At 34.7% G+C, this 18,133-nt stretch overlaps 1 protein-coding gene across 1 annotated transcript in view; it reads left to right on the forward strand.

The window, feature by feature from the left end:
• The window catches only part of LOC125682845 (receptor-type tyrosine-protein phosphatase kappa-like), a 64,387-nt gene extending 52,901 nt beyond the window's left edge, over positions 1–11,486 (forward strand). The window contains exons 16-28 of the mRNA XM_056146149.1: positions 269–305; positions 567–664; positions 1,174–1,302; positions 2,417–2,565; positions 2,683–2,818; positions 3,335–3,481; positions 4,259–4,352; positions 5,251–5,324; positions 6,383–6,517; positions 6,783–6,896; positions 8,061–8,203; positions 9,217–9,352; positions 9,617–11,486. Of these exons, the coding sequence (XP_056002124.1) occupies positions 269–305; positions 567–664; positions 1,174–1,302; positions 2,417–2,565; positions 2,683–2,818; positions 3,335–3,481; positions 4,259–4,352; positions 5,251–5,324; positions 6,383–6,517; positions 6,783–6,896; positions 8,061–8,203; positions 9,217–9,352; positions 9,617–9,694 (1,470 nt within the window). The 3' untranslated portion in view covers positions 9,695–11,486. The remainder of the gene's footprint in view (positions 1–268; positions 306–566; positions 665–1,173; positions 1,303–2,416; positions 2,566–2,682; positions 2,819–3,334; positions 3,482–4,258; positions 4,353–5,250; positions 5,325–6,382; positions 6,518–6,782; positions 6,897–8,060; positions 8,204–9,216; positions 9,353–9,616) is intronic.
• The last annotated feature ends 6,647 nt before the right edge of the window (positions 11,487–18,133 follow it).

Raw genomic sequence — 18,133 nt, forward strand, 5'->3', positions numbered from 1 at the left:
GTAATGTTTGTAATATACATTGTATATTGTAATATTGTACTTACTATATTATGATATATATATATATATATATATGTCTTGTCGGTAAATGGCTCTTCAGAGCTAATGTTGTATTGCTATCAACTATGTCTGACTTTGAATAAAGAGTGTTTGATTTGATTGTGCAATGTAACATTGAATTTTTGTAATCATTTTTAAAATCGCTGTAAATAAGTGTCAATTTAATGCATTTGTATCCATATCAATTATCATAAATCTTCTGTTTTAGGGAGCCAAAAGAGATAGAGAATACATCGCAGCACAGGGTATGACGTAACTTCCGGTGAAGTTGTGTAGAAACATTAACTCTCATCACAATCTAGCACTGTATCATCTGATCCGGGATCTTGCGATACCCCATAACTACAATGTTTTTATTACAACATATACAACTGCTTGAAAAACGATGCTAGTGTTCTCGATCGACTGTTACAATGATATCAATCTATATATACATACATTGTATATCATAATCATTATTTAAGCAGTTGTGGGTTTCATTTAACAATTATGTTCCTGTTGTCTAGGACCTAAACCAAACACTGTGGGTGACTTCTGGAACATGGTTTGGCAGGAGAATGTATTTGTTATTGTAATGGTGACAAATCTAAAGGAAGGAAATAAGGTACCTGTATATACAGAACAATAATGATAAAATTCTGCAAAGTTTGGGAGATTATCCAAATACACTGTAGTAAATATGTCCCCGTTTATTCCATTTTAAAGTACACTTGAATAAGCATGCAATTATGTTTAGCCATGTACATATGCTATGTTTCACTGTACGATGCATATTATTTCTCGATGGAAACATTGGTAATTTCACTAGACATTAAAACATAGGTGCATTACCAATATACGTCTTGTTTGATTCATGAGGCACATATAAACAATGGAACTGCTCTCCCCTCTATATAAGTATTCTAGACATTTATTCTTTAAATGAGTCAAGTTCCTGTAAATCCGGTACAATATGCGAGATAACCTTGCGAGATTAATAATCTACTCATCTCAATGCCATCAAAAGAAACAGTTGGTGTTTTTGGTTTCAGCTGTACAGGAAAGTGGAATCTCCTATAGAATCTGAGATATACCATTGAGAAAAAACAAGTGATAAAATTTTGTATTTTACAGAATAAATGTGCAAAGTACTGGCCAGACCCAGACAAACACATCGGATACGGAAATGTTTCCGTAAAAATGGTTGAAGAAAAACATTACGCATTCTACACTGTACGTAAACTGACCGTGATTCACAAAGAGGTGAGTTAGTTGATCATGTACAGTATCTGTGGTAAATTGAAAATTTCAAGCACAGTGAAACCATTTGAAATTCCAAAATTCAAAACAAAAATTTTTGACATTCTTCACAATTCAATTCATTTTTCGTATAGATAAGATCAGATTACTTCAACTTGTGTTTGTCCTACTCTTGCTTTTGATTTCTTTATAGGAGCTATGGTATTGATCACTGTTATTTTCACCTTTCACATAATTTCATTGGTTCAAATGGGCTCGTTTATAGAACATAGCGTGATATTTCGTCAATGTCTTCATTTCTGATTGCTGTTTCATGTATAAACCTAGAAATAAACTAGTGTCTAGAGTATCAATAACAGTTCCAACAATTTCACGCGCTTTGGTGCGATATAATCATTGTTGTGCCATCTTCTTTGAGGATTGCGCAACAATATAGCATAGCCATTCACAAAACACCTTTCTAAGTACTTTGATGCACAGCAATGAATAATCAACACTTTTAGGATGCATATGGTAAGATAAGGTACATCTTGTTTGACATTTCTCCTTTCCAATTTGGATATACACACCATTTGATGAACGAAGTTCGAATTATTGTTACACTCAAATAATTACGATCGTTTTCCAAGAAGCTATAGTCTTGCTTTTGGTTACATTTATCTACATATACAGGTTAGCTCTTTTAAAGGCCTATAAAAGAAATAATAGATAACAAAATTAACAACCAAAACGATATACTCATGACATGGTTCACCCATTTGATAAGAGTCTTCTTTCTTCAATGTCAAATTACCAGTGCTAAATCTGGAAAGTGTGTGGCGTGTCTGAAACCACATGATCTAAACAGTGAAGGTTATTTGCAAACCGTATATTGCATAACAGGATGTCACTAACATTGAAGCAAATGTATTATGATACCGGGTAGTATTCAACGGTAAATTGCTCCTCTATATTTCTCATTTTGATAATAATAGATATTCATATTTCATTGTCTTAATGTTTAGTAAACGTTGTAGCAAAGCGCAATATTTGAAATTCCTCGGTGTAAAAAGGTTCCTTTAGTAATGAAAATCCAAAAACTGGCCGATAGTAAGAGTCTCATAAAACGTCTTTACAGACGAAGAAGACGCGCTTCCTGACGCAATACCAATATACATCCTGGCCTGATCACGGAACTCCTGATCCCCTCTGTCTCGTGGTATTCCATAATCACGTAACCAGAACAAGGACCAATCAGATTGACTCTCCGGTCGTCGTACACTGCAGGTAGACTTTCAGCTTCAAGGAAACAAATCTTGAAACAAAGCTAAGACAGTTACAGATTTTATTTCATTATCACCATCTTCCTAGTATCATGGTTATTATTGTGTAATTATATTAGAGTGCTGGTATAGGTCGAACTGGAACATACATTGCATTAGACATCCTGGAACAGCTAGGAAGAAAGAGGGGGAAGGTGAACGTCGCGGAATGTGTCAAAAGGATGAGAGAAAACAGAATGAACATGGTCCAGACCTACGTATGTATCTAACAACTTAAGGCGTATTGTATCTCTCAATAGAACGATATATCCGACCCAAAGTACTCAAGTGCAATTGACATGATTCTATGTTTAATTTCTCGTGATGTAATTTTATTCATAGTGTCTTCTCATTTGAACTTTTAATGTCCCTCAAGATTTAGATATTGATTTTTTGTCTGAAACGCTGCATGCACAATAAACAAGTACATTGTTACAGGATCAGTCACAAATATAAGCATATACATAATAATTGACCTTAGTATAAAAGAAAAGGTTTGCAAAAGACTCAGACGCAAAATCGTCCTTTATGCATTAGTCTTAACGTCCAACATACAACTAAATAAGCTGAGAATGCTAAAAGATATTTGTATAATGTTGTATACAGCGTTATATAACCATCTTTTTTTTTTACATAGTACGGAATCAAAAAAACCAAGACGCTAAAGGAAATTTCACCTTTCAAGCTGAGCATAATGCGTGATTGTTTAAGTGATGACGATTATTGTTTTTCAGGAACAGTACATCACAATATTCCTTGCGTTATATGAAATAGTCAAATCTCCGATTAAAAGCATGACAGCAACAGAGTTTGCAACCCGGGCTGAAACCATGACTACGGATAAACCAGCAAATCAGAGCGTGCTGCGGGAGGAATTTCAGGTAGGTGAAAGTAAGTGAATGTATGATTGCGTGAGTAAGTTATTGCATGAGCAAGTCATATCACGAGTAAGTTATTGACTAAGTAAGTTATTGCATGAGTAAATTATTGCATGAAATGGATCACTTTTCGTTATCTTCACCTTTCATGGGTAGATTATTTGCATGAGTAGTTCTTACATGAGTAAATTATTGTATGAATAAATTATTGCATGAGTGAGTTATTGAATGAGTGAATTATTGCATGGTTAAAATATTACATGAGTAAAGTATTGCATGAGTGAGTTATTGCATGAGTGTGAGATCGTTCTCCCGACTGACTGCATAAGTGAGTAATTCAAGGAGTGAGATAAGAGATAGATGTTTGATTACGTTAAGGAATGAGTTGTGCAAATAACATGAATGGGTGAATTTGCAAATGCGTGATTAGAGTGTGCGCAAGCGTGTTGTTGTATGTGCAAGCAAATGGGTTGGTTTGAACATACTATATTGCCAATATGTTTACAACAAAAGAGCACAATTTCTAATGCATGTGCATACTTTTTCAATGAAACCGTATCAACGGAATTACATTCCACTGGGATTGTAAAATATCTACAATCAACGAAAATTGACCTCACAGATTTAATTTGTTCTTTATATTTTTGAGAGACAATGGATAAAATTTGAAAACATTGATTAAAACGTCAAAACGAAGTGTTCATCAAGGAAGGTATACATTTGTATCATTGAATTGATGTTCCTACAGAATTGAATTGGTACATGTTTATTTTGTCATAGCATTTAATGACCATTCGACCCACTTACACCGGCCTTGACTACAAAATAGCCAAAGAACGCCAAGGAGACATTTACAGCAATGCTATACTACCATGTAAGTAGATAATGACACGGTTATCGGCAATGTTCGAATTCTATACTGAAATGAGAATTTCAGAACAATGTATATTGCATCAATTGTCCATGTTTCACAACAATACGTGTCCTCGTCTTCAAACTGTTAATTTCCTTAGATTAGTCAGTAAATGATACCATAGAAACCTTTTAACATCAACAGATATTTCAATAAACATTAGTTCCCTCATACAGTAAATTATCACTAGAACTGCTTCAATATGATATACATGACGGTATCGCAGGTAGAGTACTTTTTCACTTTAGACAAGTAGATCATGCAACCAATCGCTCCTCTGATTGGGGTTTTTGGGTTGTTTTTTTTTTTTAACTGAATGTTTCACCATTCCTTATCCCCAACAAAGCGGAAAAAACAGTCTTGCGGATTAAAACATTGAGTAGATTACATGAGTATATATGGATTAGTAATAATCATACATTTTTAGCTTATCAACTCCATAATATCTTCAATTAATAATACATGACTAGTTGTTCGTTTTTATTTTTACAAAGTTTGTGTAAACAATTGTTATAGTTTCAAATATTTTTGTAATATTTGCTTTTATTTTCGCCCAAAGGCTATGTTAAACGATCTCGTTCCACTTTAAATTTGCATAAAGACATTCTTCGCTACTTTAACACAACGAATAGTCCTCACTTTTAAATTCGCCCACTTAGAATGAGGACGAATCGGGCGAAAACAAAACAGAGTTGAACATTACCTGTAAACAGTTGTCCATTATCTATTGATTTCTCTTCAATCAAATAATTGCTTCTTTCATTATTTTAAATTGATTAATGCAATTTATGCTTTATTCAATGAATTTGATTGCCTTATCTTATGCAATTCCCATGAAACCTTTCTTTTTTAACAATAGTGGACAGATATAGTATTTATCTCTCGTCTGCTGTACCCAACCGTGGAAGTTTCATCAACGCCATTTCTGTACCAGTAAGTGACATTATATAGCGTATAAATGCAGCAATTATAAGTAATACAGATATTAACTCAATACCATGCTTTAAGTAGTAGATACCAGAGAATTATAGTATTCAACGATGAGGGTGGGGTGAATATCGTTTTTCGAGGAAGCTGATGCATCTTATTGACCGAGAGTATATACGTGTTTCATGCTTGCAAGCACGTAGTACTTTTTTAATGGGTAAGAGTGGGCGGCAGGAGGAGAATGTGAAAGTTTTGTTTCAAATTCTTGAGAAGGAAAGAAAAACAACGTATTTACGCTTGCCTCCGAAATCCAAAATATGTGTGTGGAAGGGAGAATAATCTATCACATATTGTACATCTACCTCAATTTTTGTAAGCTCCCATACTTCTCATTCACTTTGACTATCAAGTGTTATGGGGCAGTCACCAAATATTTTCTTTCATTTCAAGGAACAGGGAATGCCTATTGTCAGTGGGGGTCCCTTCAACCCCGATTTTACGTGCCTATATTGAATAGTTTCTAACATCGAAACCGGTAACTGAAGTTTGTTTAACAGTATAAAGTCATTCGACTGTGTGTATGGCCTGTTTGAAAGTGAATAGAAAACTACTTTACATAAGCCGACCAAAATAAAAGTAACCAATCGCATCAATTCAGAAACCTTCAACTTAGTTTGATTCCGGTGTCAGAAAAGTCAAATGCTCTATTTACCTCGAAGGCATGTGGAAGTAAACGTAACGGTCTTTTACTAGATTGTTGTATATCAGCTTGGAATCATTCATTTTTTTCAACTGCGACATGCATAACAATAACACAAGAAATATAAAAGTCGCCTATAACATTTACAGTGTCATATCAAAGAAAAGAAAACCGTTTTATAGGTCGGATCAGCTCCTGTCTGATTATTGTTATGTAAACAGAGTAGACACATTTTATCATAAACGTTCTCTGTTTTATTTTTAACATTTCTTTGATTTATTTCAACCTAATCGTCAGTGTATGAGACAAATTTTAAGGAAATTTGGCAATGAAAAATGTGATGAAAATGTTTTATTTGCTACAGTCGTATACAGACAGTAAGGCGTTCATAGTGACGGAGTTTCCACAGACTGAGGATGCTGTGGACTTCCTCCGTCTCCTGGTGGATCACGAATCGGACACTGTAATATGTATGAATCCACTGAAAGACATTGGCTCGGTAGGTTGTAATCTAGTAATGGGCATTCTTAAACGAAATCAAATATACTCTGCTAGGATTTTGAGATACTCAAAAATCAGTCTTTGCGTTAAGTTTTCTCTTGTTCACATCTATATTTTCTTGAACACATCACAATGTATGTATGCATATGTATGTTTGCATGCATATATTTATTAAAATGCATGCAGAAATGTGCAGTATTCCTAAATGTTTTATACTGTTCTAATATCACAATACACATTGAATGAACTTTCTTAATTTTCAGACTGAGGCATGGTTTCCACATCCCTCCTTTTCGAAGTCCCTTCCCCCGTACACGGTTCACTGTCAATCAAAGTCCGGATCTGACGTCATCAGCACTACTATCCACATCCTTCACGTAAATAGATTATTTCAGTTTACAACGAGATTCTAATCTTCATAATCTCTCTTTTCTTCATCAAAGCATACGAATAGTTAAGATAGATATGTTATACTACATGTATGTGAAACAGGCATTTGTAAATTAAGTTATCGTACGTGCAACAAAGTGACACAGTGCAGGCACAGTACACAGTATTTGAAATAATTCTTCATTTTCATTGAGCAATGATTATGATAGCTCTTATTTAGCACATGCAGATTATCTGCTACCAAGGATATGTTGTCATATAAGATGTAACTATATATTCAGTGTAGTTATTTCATTTAAAAAGTTTTCTGTCATTCATTAAAGATCCAAATCAAAAATCAAAGTATAGGCGAAAAAGAGTGTTATTTGCCGGAAATAGACTTATCCAAAATTGGAAATGAAGTAATTTTGCAATGGAGACAAAAGTTCTAACGTAACTTTTTCACAAGATTACCGGTTCAAAATCCCGGTTCAAAAGAATGTACAGTGGATAAATTATCCTTTGAGGTGTAATTGCATGGACTCTTGTTTGCGACATTGGATCAAATGCGATCTGACGTGTTTCATACCGCCTGTTAGGCCGTTTTTTGCACACTGATTTTGACTACGCATAACGCCGTTCACCTTATCAAGATACAGGGCTCACGGCGGCTATGACCGGTCGATAGAGGATGCTTACTCATCCCAAACACCTGATTCCACCTCTGGAGTGTTCAGGGGTCTATGTTTGCCCAGCTCTCTATTTTGTATTGCTTGAGGGAGTTATGATATTGATCATTGTTCGTTACATTCGCCTTTCATAATACTATATATAGGAACACTGTACAGACCACGCTATCGTGACAATCTTTTTGGTATGTCTGTTATTTTCTCTGTAAAAAAGAATCATTACTGTTGTAAAAATAGCATACCAATACACTTTGTATAATGTTGAACCAAACGCCAGGAATTGAAAGTGGCCTGGCAAGAAATGTCAGTTGATAAACGTGATCCTAATTAAACTTATTCAAAGTATTGTATAGTACATGTTTTCTTGTACCGGTATTTCAAAATCATACAGCATACATACTTGTTCAGATGAAAGCTAAGATAAAAATTGAAGTGAGAAATTTTCTACAGGGATAAAAATGAAATGAGGATTATTTTTTTCAGAGTGAAGATGAGATTCACCAAGCTACAATCTTCGAACCTAAGATCAATACATCCAGCTCTTCTCCAGATACCTCCCAACTCCGCAGTCTGGTGACCGCCGCTCTGAGTGTGAATACAGAAAATCCTACCACGATCGTTAGCAGGTGTCTATCGTTAGAGTTCATGTGTATTTTACCAAACGTTCATATCAACTACATATTTTTATAATCAGTTGAACAGTAGTTTACAACTTTTGAAATTGATTACATGACGTTCAATATTTGCCCCATTTCTCTCTATCCCTCTCTTACTTTTTTGTTTTTATTTTATTCAAAATCATTAGCATTTAACTAAACTTATTTAAAGCTTAAAGTGATTTTTTGTGTGTGTAATTGGAGTTATTTTTGGTTAGCTTTGATGCACTTTTCACATGTATAGATCTTCCTTAAAACAAAACACTAGACCAACCTTACTAAGATACATGTTCATTGCGGAAAATGGATTCAGTTTTGGTCAAATACCGGTAAAGGGAAGGGTTTTCTAATAAGAGGATATAATTTGGAAATAGCAGCAGTATATCGTAAACATTCCTAAAAGAATGAATGAGTCCTTAAACTGTTTCTCATATTTCAAGTTTACCAAAATCAAGTTCTGATTTTTATTTGTTTTAAATATGTCGTACACATTGAAGACGACACTGCATTATCTTTACTCGATTAACCAATGTGCATCTTTATTTGTTAGAAACTTATCTCACAAAATGAAATAACAAGTCTTGTATTCATTTATTTAGATATTGAGATTGTGATGTATCGACTTAAGTTCATTTCGAGAAATCAGGTCAGAACTAACCAATCACAAGAAACTTTTCTCACAAAGTAAAAAAAAAATATTGCATTCATATAGCTACACATTAGATAAGAGATCTGCATTTTAATTAGATTATCTTTTATGGATTTATCAATTTTGTCCTATGGAGATTTGAACTTGTGATCGTAAGTCATCATGAAATGACGCTGGGCAGAATATATGTCATAGATAATGTTACAATATGTGTGAGGGGGTGACTCTCATAAGAGTTCTAAACTGTAGACCTCTCGTTTCCTTCTTTTGAATAGGGAGTTTTTTGTTAACTTAAGATTTACCTATCTATTCTAATCATCTTCTTTCGCTGCAGCGATGGTGCTTCCATGTGCGGAGTTTTCTGCGCCATTTACAACGTGATTCAGCAGATCATCCTGGACGATGCAGTTGATGTGTTTACAGCCGTACGTCAGCTTCACATCAGAAGACCGGAACTTTGTGCAAATCTCGTAAGTCCATTATACCTTATTCCCGCTACCGTGCGATACATAGTTTTTGTGAACGTTCGTTTTATTCATTACCACCTATAGCAGTAAGTATACATGTTCTTACAGACTTATACACGATAATCTTATGTTCCTGCCCATCCAAGTCAATATCGCGCAATATAAGTATCGTTTCAAAAAGCGTTTCACACAAGGCTAAATAAAAAAAATCACGCAATAAATCTGCATGTCTACTGCCTTACTAATTGTTTGATTTAATTCTTTCAGGATGAATACAGCCTGGTCGTCAAAGCAGTTTCTGATCACATACAAAACTCCGCCGAAAACATTTACTCGAACCAGTAGAGCATTGAACCGCCGTGGCGGGTGTGGTTTTTTAGCGGAGTAGATCACAAAATTGCGATGGACCGACATTTTCTTTACTAGAACCGCTTGTCTCTATTCCATTTTATCAGATAAATCGTTTGTCTTTTTTCTATACTGTGATAACCAAAGTAGCAGTCATTATGGTATTAGTATCTTAGACTTTAGTAATGAATACTCAAAGCAAATTTTTAATCTTTTCAAAGATATTATACAGATGTTCATTTAACAGGATGTGTTACACATGTAATCTTTCGTACATAACTAGCATTATACATGTAGAATGATAACTTTTCACTGTGGTGATATGTAAATTCATATATGCTAATTTGTCTAAATACAGGGTTGGTTTTTTTTCTACATGCGATAAAGCTAACTGTATAATAGCCGTGTCAACCCTAGCCTCGAGGTCTGATACGGATTCTGCAGAATTGTTATTCTGGATCACCCCCGCAAAAAATTATCAGGGCCCAAATTCATTAATTGCTGAAAACTACATTAAATGCATTGTTTTTAAAGGTTGTTTGTGAACAATGCAGAATACTGACTATGATAGTAACCTTAAATATGCGATTCATTAAATTTTTCGTTACAATATTAAGTTGTTACCGTATGTCTGTGACAAATATCAAGGTTTTTGGTGTTGGTTGTAGTTATTTGATGGAAATAATCATTATTATTATTGTTTGGCTTCATATGAAAATATGTTATGTATTGTATTGCTAAGCATGTATTAAATATGCCCTCGGATTTATATTGGTGTATGGGGCTGATACAAGGTGTGATATTGGTGTCCGGGACTGACACAGGATGTGATATTGGTGTTTAGGACTGATACAGGATGTGATATTGGTGTATGAAACTGATACAGGATGTGATATGGAAAAGACATATTCATGCATGATTATATCTACTAACTAAACCATTATTTGCATATACCCGGTTATTATTATTTCGCTGGGTTTTTTTTTTTTTAGTGTTTTGTTTTTATTTGCTAGTTTTTATTTGTGTCCAGTTTATCATTATGAAGTTTAGCATCATATGCATGAATTTTCTGTATTCTCCAATTTTACATTTACCTGTAAACATGGTATAGAGTAGCTTTTTGGTTTAGATATTTGTTTATATTGGTTATGGGTTTTCAACATGTTTTACGAGGGTTGATGCAAAGGTTCGTGGACCCCCCCCCCCGAAATTTTATTGTGATTAAACAACAACATAGAATATACATAACTATGAAGTAGAGATTGTATCTGCAGTTAGATATGACTACATTAATTTACAACTTTATGACAGTTTCTATATAGTCACACAAGCAGTTTGAAAAGGGTATGTGGTGAAATCACGGGGAATCTCTGACGTGAAGTGCATGACGGTAACAGTTGTCATGTTGGTGTCGATGATAAGTTTTGTTGTGAAATAGTGATTTACTTACTAGCTCAATGACAGAAAAATTAGGTTAATCAACTTTTGTTATCAATATTTCTGTTAGAGAATCTATTCAGAGCCTCTGAATAAAGCAAAATTACATTATTTTCATCCTGTACAAAATTTTTTATTTATAATGCTATATTTATGTCCTTTCTCCATCAAATTGATCCTTACTTTGTCTCTTTAAAGCCTATTCACAATAATCAGATGTATGATAAACGGGATGATTTCACCTTCTCCATCGTCAACTTCACATATTTACTGTATGTAGCAATATTTCATTATCACATGCGTATGATATTTATATTTCTCAACTGATTCGATATGCAAGAGCTTGTTCTGCGTATAGTCAGTTTTTAAATCGAGGTGAGCTACTGACAAACAAGTTGATGGTACAGGGTTTTCAACTGTCTCGATTGAAGTCAGCATTTCGCAAATTCTATGGTCTTATAACGATATAGTTCGTCAATACAACCTATCATTGTGTAAAATGTTGTATGACGTGTTTCATACCGATTGTTAGTCAGTTATTGGCACACTGATTTTGACTACGAATAACTCCTTTTACCTGATCAGGATATAGGACTCACAGCGGGTGTGACCGGTCGACAGGGGATGCTTACTCTCCCTAAGCACCCGATCCCACCTCTGGTGTGTCCAGGGGTCCGTGTTTGCCCAACCATCTAGTTTGTATTGCTTGTAGGAGTTATGAGATTGATAAATGTTTGTTATCTTCACCTTTCATATGTTTGGTTGGGTCCTCTGCGGAGCGGTAGTCCTAAGGTATGGATTGCAGGTGGACACGGCGCTAGGCGCGGATCCACCGGGAGGGTAATACACTTTCTCGTCGAGATGTATAGTACACCCCGTACTAGATTAACTTTCCGGCGGTCTATCTTGGCTAGGCGCAATACGGGATATAGTTGCTTCCTCCTTTCCTCGATTGCAGGTGGGAAGGGCAGAGTATTATTCGTAAGCTAAAACATTTATCTTATGAAGATGGTGTGGTGGGGGTTATAGTGTAGGTGCTTGAAATAAGTGAATTTTGCAAAGATCTTAATGGGATACGTTGTTTTCTTACTGCTTTCCATATCGGATACTAATAATAATTCATTTCTGCCGCATGTCTTTTGCGGAGTTAAATACTTTACCTATTTCATTTTATAATCCTCAGGCGTTACATTTTAAAATAGTTTGAAATGGTTTGACGTCATAAAGGCGTCCTAACATTTCACGTACATAACGACGTCATAAACGAATGAAGGGAAAAGTAATAGTAAAATATTAGATATGCTAAACAACGATGAGTTCTACTCGGAAATAAATGAAAGTCAAAACAAAAAGATTCTACAAAAAATTAGAAAAAATATACAAAAACATCCGTCATCACTTACTGAAAAAGAAGAGGATTTTATCACAAATTTTGATTTGAAAGAAAGCTGTTTCTATGGCTTACCCAAAGTCCACAAATCGGATGAAATAAAACACGCAATACAGCTTCAAAATTGTGAATACATCGCTTGTCTTAGACCCAAGGATTTGAAATTCCGTCCAATTGTAGGGGGGTCATCCGCCCCAACACAAAGACTTAGTAACTTGCTGGACATTATATTAAAACCTCTGTGTAATGAAGTTAACAGTTTTGTCCGTGATGATTTATATTTCTTACGACACTTACCTGATAAGGTAAACGAGAACGCAATATTAGTAACGTTTGATGTTGTTAATTTATATACTAATATTACTTGTCCACTAGGACTTCAAGCACTAGAATATTGGATAGATAAACACCCAGAACAAATAGATGAACGTTTTTCTAAAGACTTTATTTTAGAGGCAACAGCACTTGTACTACAAAACAATGTTTTCACATTCAACAACAAACACTATCTTCAAGATAAAGGTACCGCAATGGGAACCAAAATGGCTCCAACATATGCCACACTTACACTCGGCTATTTAGAGGAATTATTATACCAAAAAGTTAAAAAATCATTTGATGAACAATTCGGTCTATATATAAGACAAAACTGGAAAAGATACTTGGATGATTGCTTCATTATTTGGAACAAAGACATTACGGATTTGAATAAATTTAAGAACATTCTAAACGAATTGGATATCAATTTAAAATTCACAATGGATTACAGTACATCTTGTATACCATTCCTGGATGTTTCTGTTATCAAAAAGGAGGATAAAATAATTACAGATATTTTTTACAAACACACGGACACTCACCAGTATTTACACTTTTCGTCCTCGCATCCAAGACACACAAAACGTGCCATACCTTACAACCTCGCCAGAAGAATATGTACCATCGTTAGCGAAGAACCTACCAGAGAACAACGTTTAGGGGAATTAAATAGTTATTTACAAAAACAGAATTATCCAATCAAACTTATAAACGACGGAATCAAGAAAGCCAGAGAACTCAATAGAGAAAATCTTATCAATAAATCCAAAATCAATCCCACAACAAAGGACAAGGTACGGTTTTAGCCAAATTCTGCCCGGCGTTTATGGAGGAAAATTATTTTGCGTTGCAGATATTTTCCTGTCAAATTCCTAAAAGAGTAACTTATAGTAACTCTCAAAAGCATATGGAAATCAACTCATCTACGCGCATGCGTAGTACATAATCAAATAAAGTAAGGGCTTTCAGGCTATTTGTGGTGTTTTCATGGTTTTTGTATTGATAAACTTGTGAAATTGAACACCTCTTCCCTCGTCGCCCGGAATAATTTTTATATGGATTAAAAATTTACTAAATAACTTACAATTCCTCTTAGTTTCATCCCGGGCGACGATGGAAGAGGGGTTAAAATATCAGTGGAAAGATGCTAACAAATTCGTCATCGTGACGCAATTTGCGTTGATCGTGGCGGTTGAAGAGGAAACGAGAATCATTTGAGTAGTAAATATATTTTCAAATAATATATGCTCATATAGTTATTTATTTAAACACATTGACATTTAATAAAATCATCATAATAATAATAGAAAATCCGGATAAATTTAAGCCTATCTTACAGACCGGATGCCATTTTTGTTGTTATGACTATGGTGTAAACAGAACGGTATATAAATAGCACCAACCGACGATTCGTGAGAATTCATGTTACATACCAGGCAAGCTACATTTAAATAGTTTATATAACGATGGACGATTCTTTTAATAAATAATATATTCCTTGAAGATTCAAGCATTATTTTTTACCATTCATTTGATTAAATGGGAAACGACATGTAACAGCAGACGACAATATCCACCTAGGTACGTACGTACATCAGTGACGTATTTAGCGCGAGTGTAACATTTTATATTTTTCAAAGACAACAATTTATTTGTCAGAAAGTTTACGATGGTTATTCACAAATATAAAATTTTAAGCACACTATCTATAAATATACACCACCGCGGTGGCCGAGCGGTTAGAGCGTTCGCCCCGCATGCGGAAGGCCCGGGGTTCGAATCCCGCCCGCGAACGACCGAAGTCGTTAAATCAGGTAGTGACATTGCTCGGCATCAAGTGTCAATGTCACGGGTCCTTGGAGATGACCTTAACACCGGATGATCGGTGTCACAATATGGCACTGGGGGTCTGTAGTGTTCTAGTATATCTGCAATAGTTACAAAACTATTTCGTTGTTTGGGGAACACTAATTCACTTTCATTTTTGAAAACACAATACAAAACCAAAAAAGTTTGTGTAGCTAAGATAGGGATTAATATACATTTCTTGCAAGGCACTTTTTACTAAGGAATATATGTTACTCATTAAAATTATTTTTAAATTGAGGTGCCTGAAAGATAATTTGCTCCATATGTGTTACTCGTATTACTATATGTATTTTAATTTACAATGATTGAAATAGATTATAGGCGCATATATCTTCTTTTTTTTTAAAGGGGGGGGGTGACTTCTCGAAAACATTGACAAACACAAAAATAGGGATTTTGGTAGCATTGGAGTGGGTTGATTACATGTATCCAATGTAGCACTTACAATTACATTTCATCTATCGTTCTCTACTACTATAAAATGCAGTCCGGGGGAGGGGGGTTACACAAAGCGAATACACAACATATGGGTAGATCTATATATAAATATAATATTGAGACTTGCAGTATTGAGCATTCCGTCAAAATTTTGTTTTTCTCCATTCGAGATAAATATACGATGTATGTATATACTTGCATAATGAGAAAATACAGTTTAGATTTGAATGGTTTTCTTTTATCATGGGGCAGGGGTTGGTTAGCAAGTCTTAAGTTTTATTTCTCTTGTATAAACTATCGAATGATTTTTGTATTTTACAACTTTTAAGAGGGTTTCTTTGAGCAAAAGTGGATACAATGACACTAAATTGCGCAAACCAAGTGTTGGGGTGTACCAGCTTTGTATCGCTCAGTTGTACAGTACCGAACACATTGACGATTTTTTGTGGAGAAGCCTGATAGTGGTGAGTGAGAGTGTGTGTGAATATGTGCATAAGAGACGGTCTGTTTGAGGCATGGTATATTTGAGAGAGAGAGAGAGAGAGAGAGAGAGAGAGAGAGAGAGAGAGAGAGAGAGAGAGTTTGACTTAAAAAGTTTTTCATGTTTTGTTTGTTTATTTTACGTCCTTTCGAGAACTTTTCTCTCAAATTGAGAAATCATCAGCTGTATGTGACGTACCACATATAAAACCTATGATTAGCATTTAAGGCTATAGCATTGATTTTATTTTAACGTGCCAATACCTGTTGTGACACAGGGCCTCCTTTTTTAAGGTCACGAAAAGTTGAAGATATCGAATAGTGATGAATTCGAATTTGCGTAATTTCTATAAAGAATACAAAATAAAGAGTAGGGCAAACACGGACCCCTGGACACAGTCGAGGTGGCATCAGGTGCCTATCTGAAAGACCCGTGATTCTCACTTTTGTTGAGCGTTTGTCGAAGAGCACATGTATGTCAACGTCTCAGGTTCGACGTGGCATGTCATGAGCAGGGTTCGAACACACTATACCTCCCGGTTACGAAGCGAATGCCCTACCACTGATAACCGTAACCGTTTCATAATTATCTTCCCTTTGAAGTTGTGTTTCTAGTTTCTCAGAAACACTGCGTTTTTTCCTGAGTATACCCATGAAATGACATTTTGCTCCAACTTAATACCACGCATATAATATTGAGAATATACATATATGGAATATTGCGTATGCCAATTAAAAACAAATACCGATGAATTCTATTGTGTTCCGATTCGTGAAGAATTACATTGGTGATAACCCAAACTTCGCATAAAATTCAGTGATTTGAATTTGAGCTGCCTTTGATGTCATCATTTTTTTTTTTCGAATGCAGGCGAGACTCTAACAAATATCAAAAAAATCTTAAAATTCGCCAAGTTGGAGACAGAAATAAGAAATCACTGTTACCAGTATATAAATGTTTCTTTAATTAATTTGGTGTTCAAACCATCATATTTCTGCACCAGAAAAGCTTTCCGCGAATACCTGCAGTTTTTGCCCCTGTGCGGCATATCTGATGTGGTTTCAATTTCCATTTAATACCCATTTAAATCAGTACAAAAACCAATAATTTCGCATTTATTAAGAATTAATACTTCTATGTGTGTTTTCCTACTCAAAACATCGCTTGGGGAGAACTCTCGTATATTACGTCAAAATTAACGTCAAATTTAGTGACGTCGTCAGGTTAATATAAAGTTTTCCGTTGAATATATTACAGCTACTATGGTAGATAAAGAATAACAATGGTCATTTTCATAAATGGCACACTCTCAAATACCAGATTTAGTATTTTGGTGAATTTCCTTGACAGGGCAGATTTTGGCTAAAACCGTACCTTGTCCTTCATACATTTTACCGTTTGTTACAACATACAACCCAAGGAACTCTAGTGTTACACCTATCGTTCGGCAACTCGACGACCTACTAAAAACAGATGAAAAAATGGGGAAAATTATGAAGAAATATACTTTTATCAACAGCAAGAGACAACCGAAAAATCTTAGGAGACTGTTATGTAAATCTAATTTTCAGGAAAAGTCCAACAACAAATTTTTCACCGTTACCAAATGTGACGATCGGCGATGCGGAACGTGCCCATACTTAAGGGAAGGAACTTCGTTCGAATTTAACAACAAGGAATTTACGGTAAATTCAGATATGACGTGCTCCACCAAAAATTTAATTTATGTTATAACATGTACTGGCTGTGGAAAACATTATATCGGTGAAACTGGAACTACTCTGCGAACTCGTATACGAGTTCATAAACAACACATTTCAGCACCCGAATACAGAAAAATTAAAGTTAGTGAACATATAGATGTGTGTGGCCACGGACAATTCAGTGTATTTCCGTTTTATAAACTGTATACAGAAAATACTATTTCCCGACGAGAAAAAGAAAGACACTTTATTAAGACTTTAAAACCGGCTCTCAATAGCTTACTGTAAAATATGTTTACTGTTATTATCTATGACGTCATAATATGCTTAACGTAAAATCCTTTTCCCTTCATTCGTTTATGACGTCGTTATGTACGTGAAATGTTAGGACGCCTTTATGACGTCAAACCATTTCAAAACTATTTTAAAATGTAACGCCTGAGGATTATAAAATGAAAGCGCTTGCGTTAAATTTTTAACTTTGTGTACTGTTTATTCTATTTCTTTTAATATTTTATACCGGACACTGTGATTTTTTTTTAAAAACACAATTTGGATATATATATACATATATATATATATATATATATATATAGATAGATAGATAGATAGATAGATAGATAGATAGATATAGATATATATATATATATATATATATATATATATATAAACAATTAGAAATAGCATCATTTAGGGACGAGATCAAAAGTACAATGTCATCGGAGGACGAACAAGATCGAAGATCAATCACGTTCGTATTTATTCTGAATTCGTTGAAATGATACTGACTGGTTGATAGG

This window comes from Ostrea edulis, chromosome 8 (assembly GCF_947568905.1).
Source record: "Ostrea edulis chromosome 8, xbOstEdul1.1, whole genome shotgun sequence".
Classification (NCBI taxonomy): domain Eukaryota; kingdom Metazoa; phylum Mollusca; class Bivalvia; order Ostreida; family Ostreidae; genus Ostrea; species Ostrea edulis.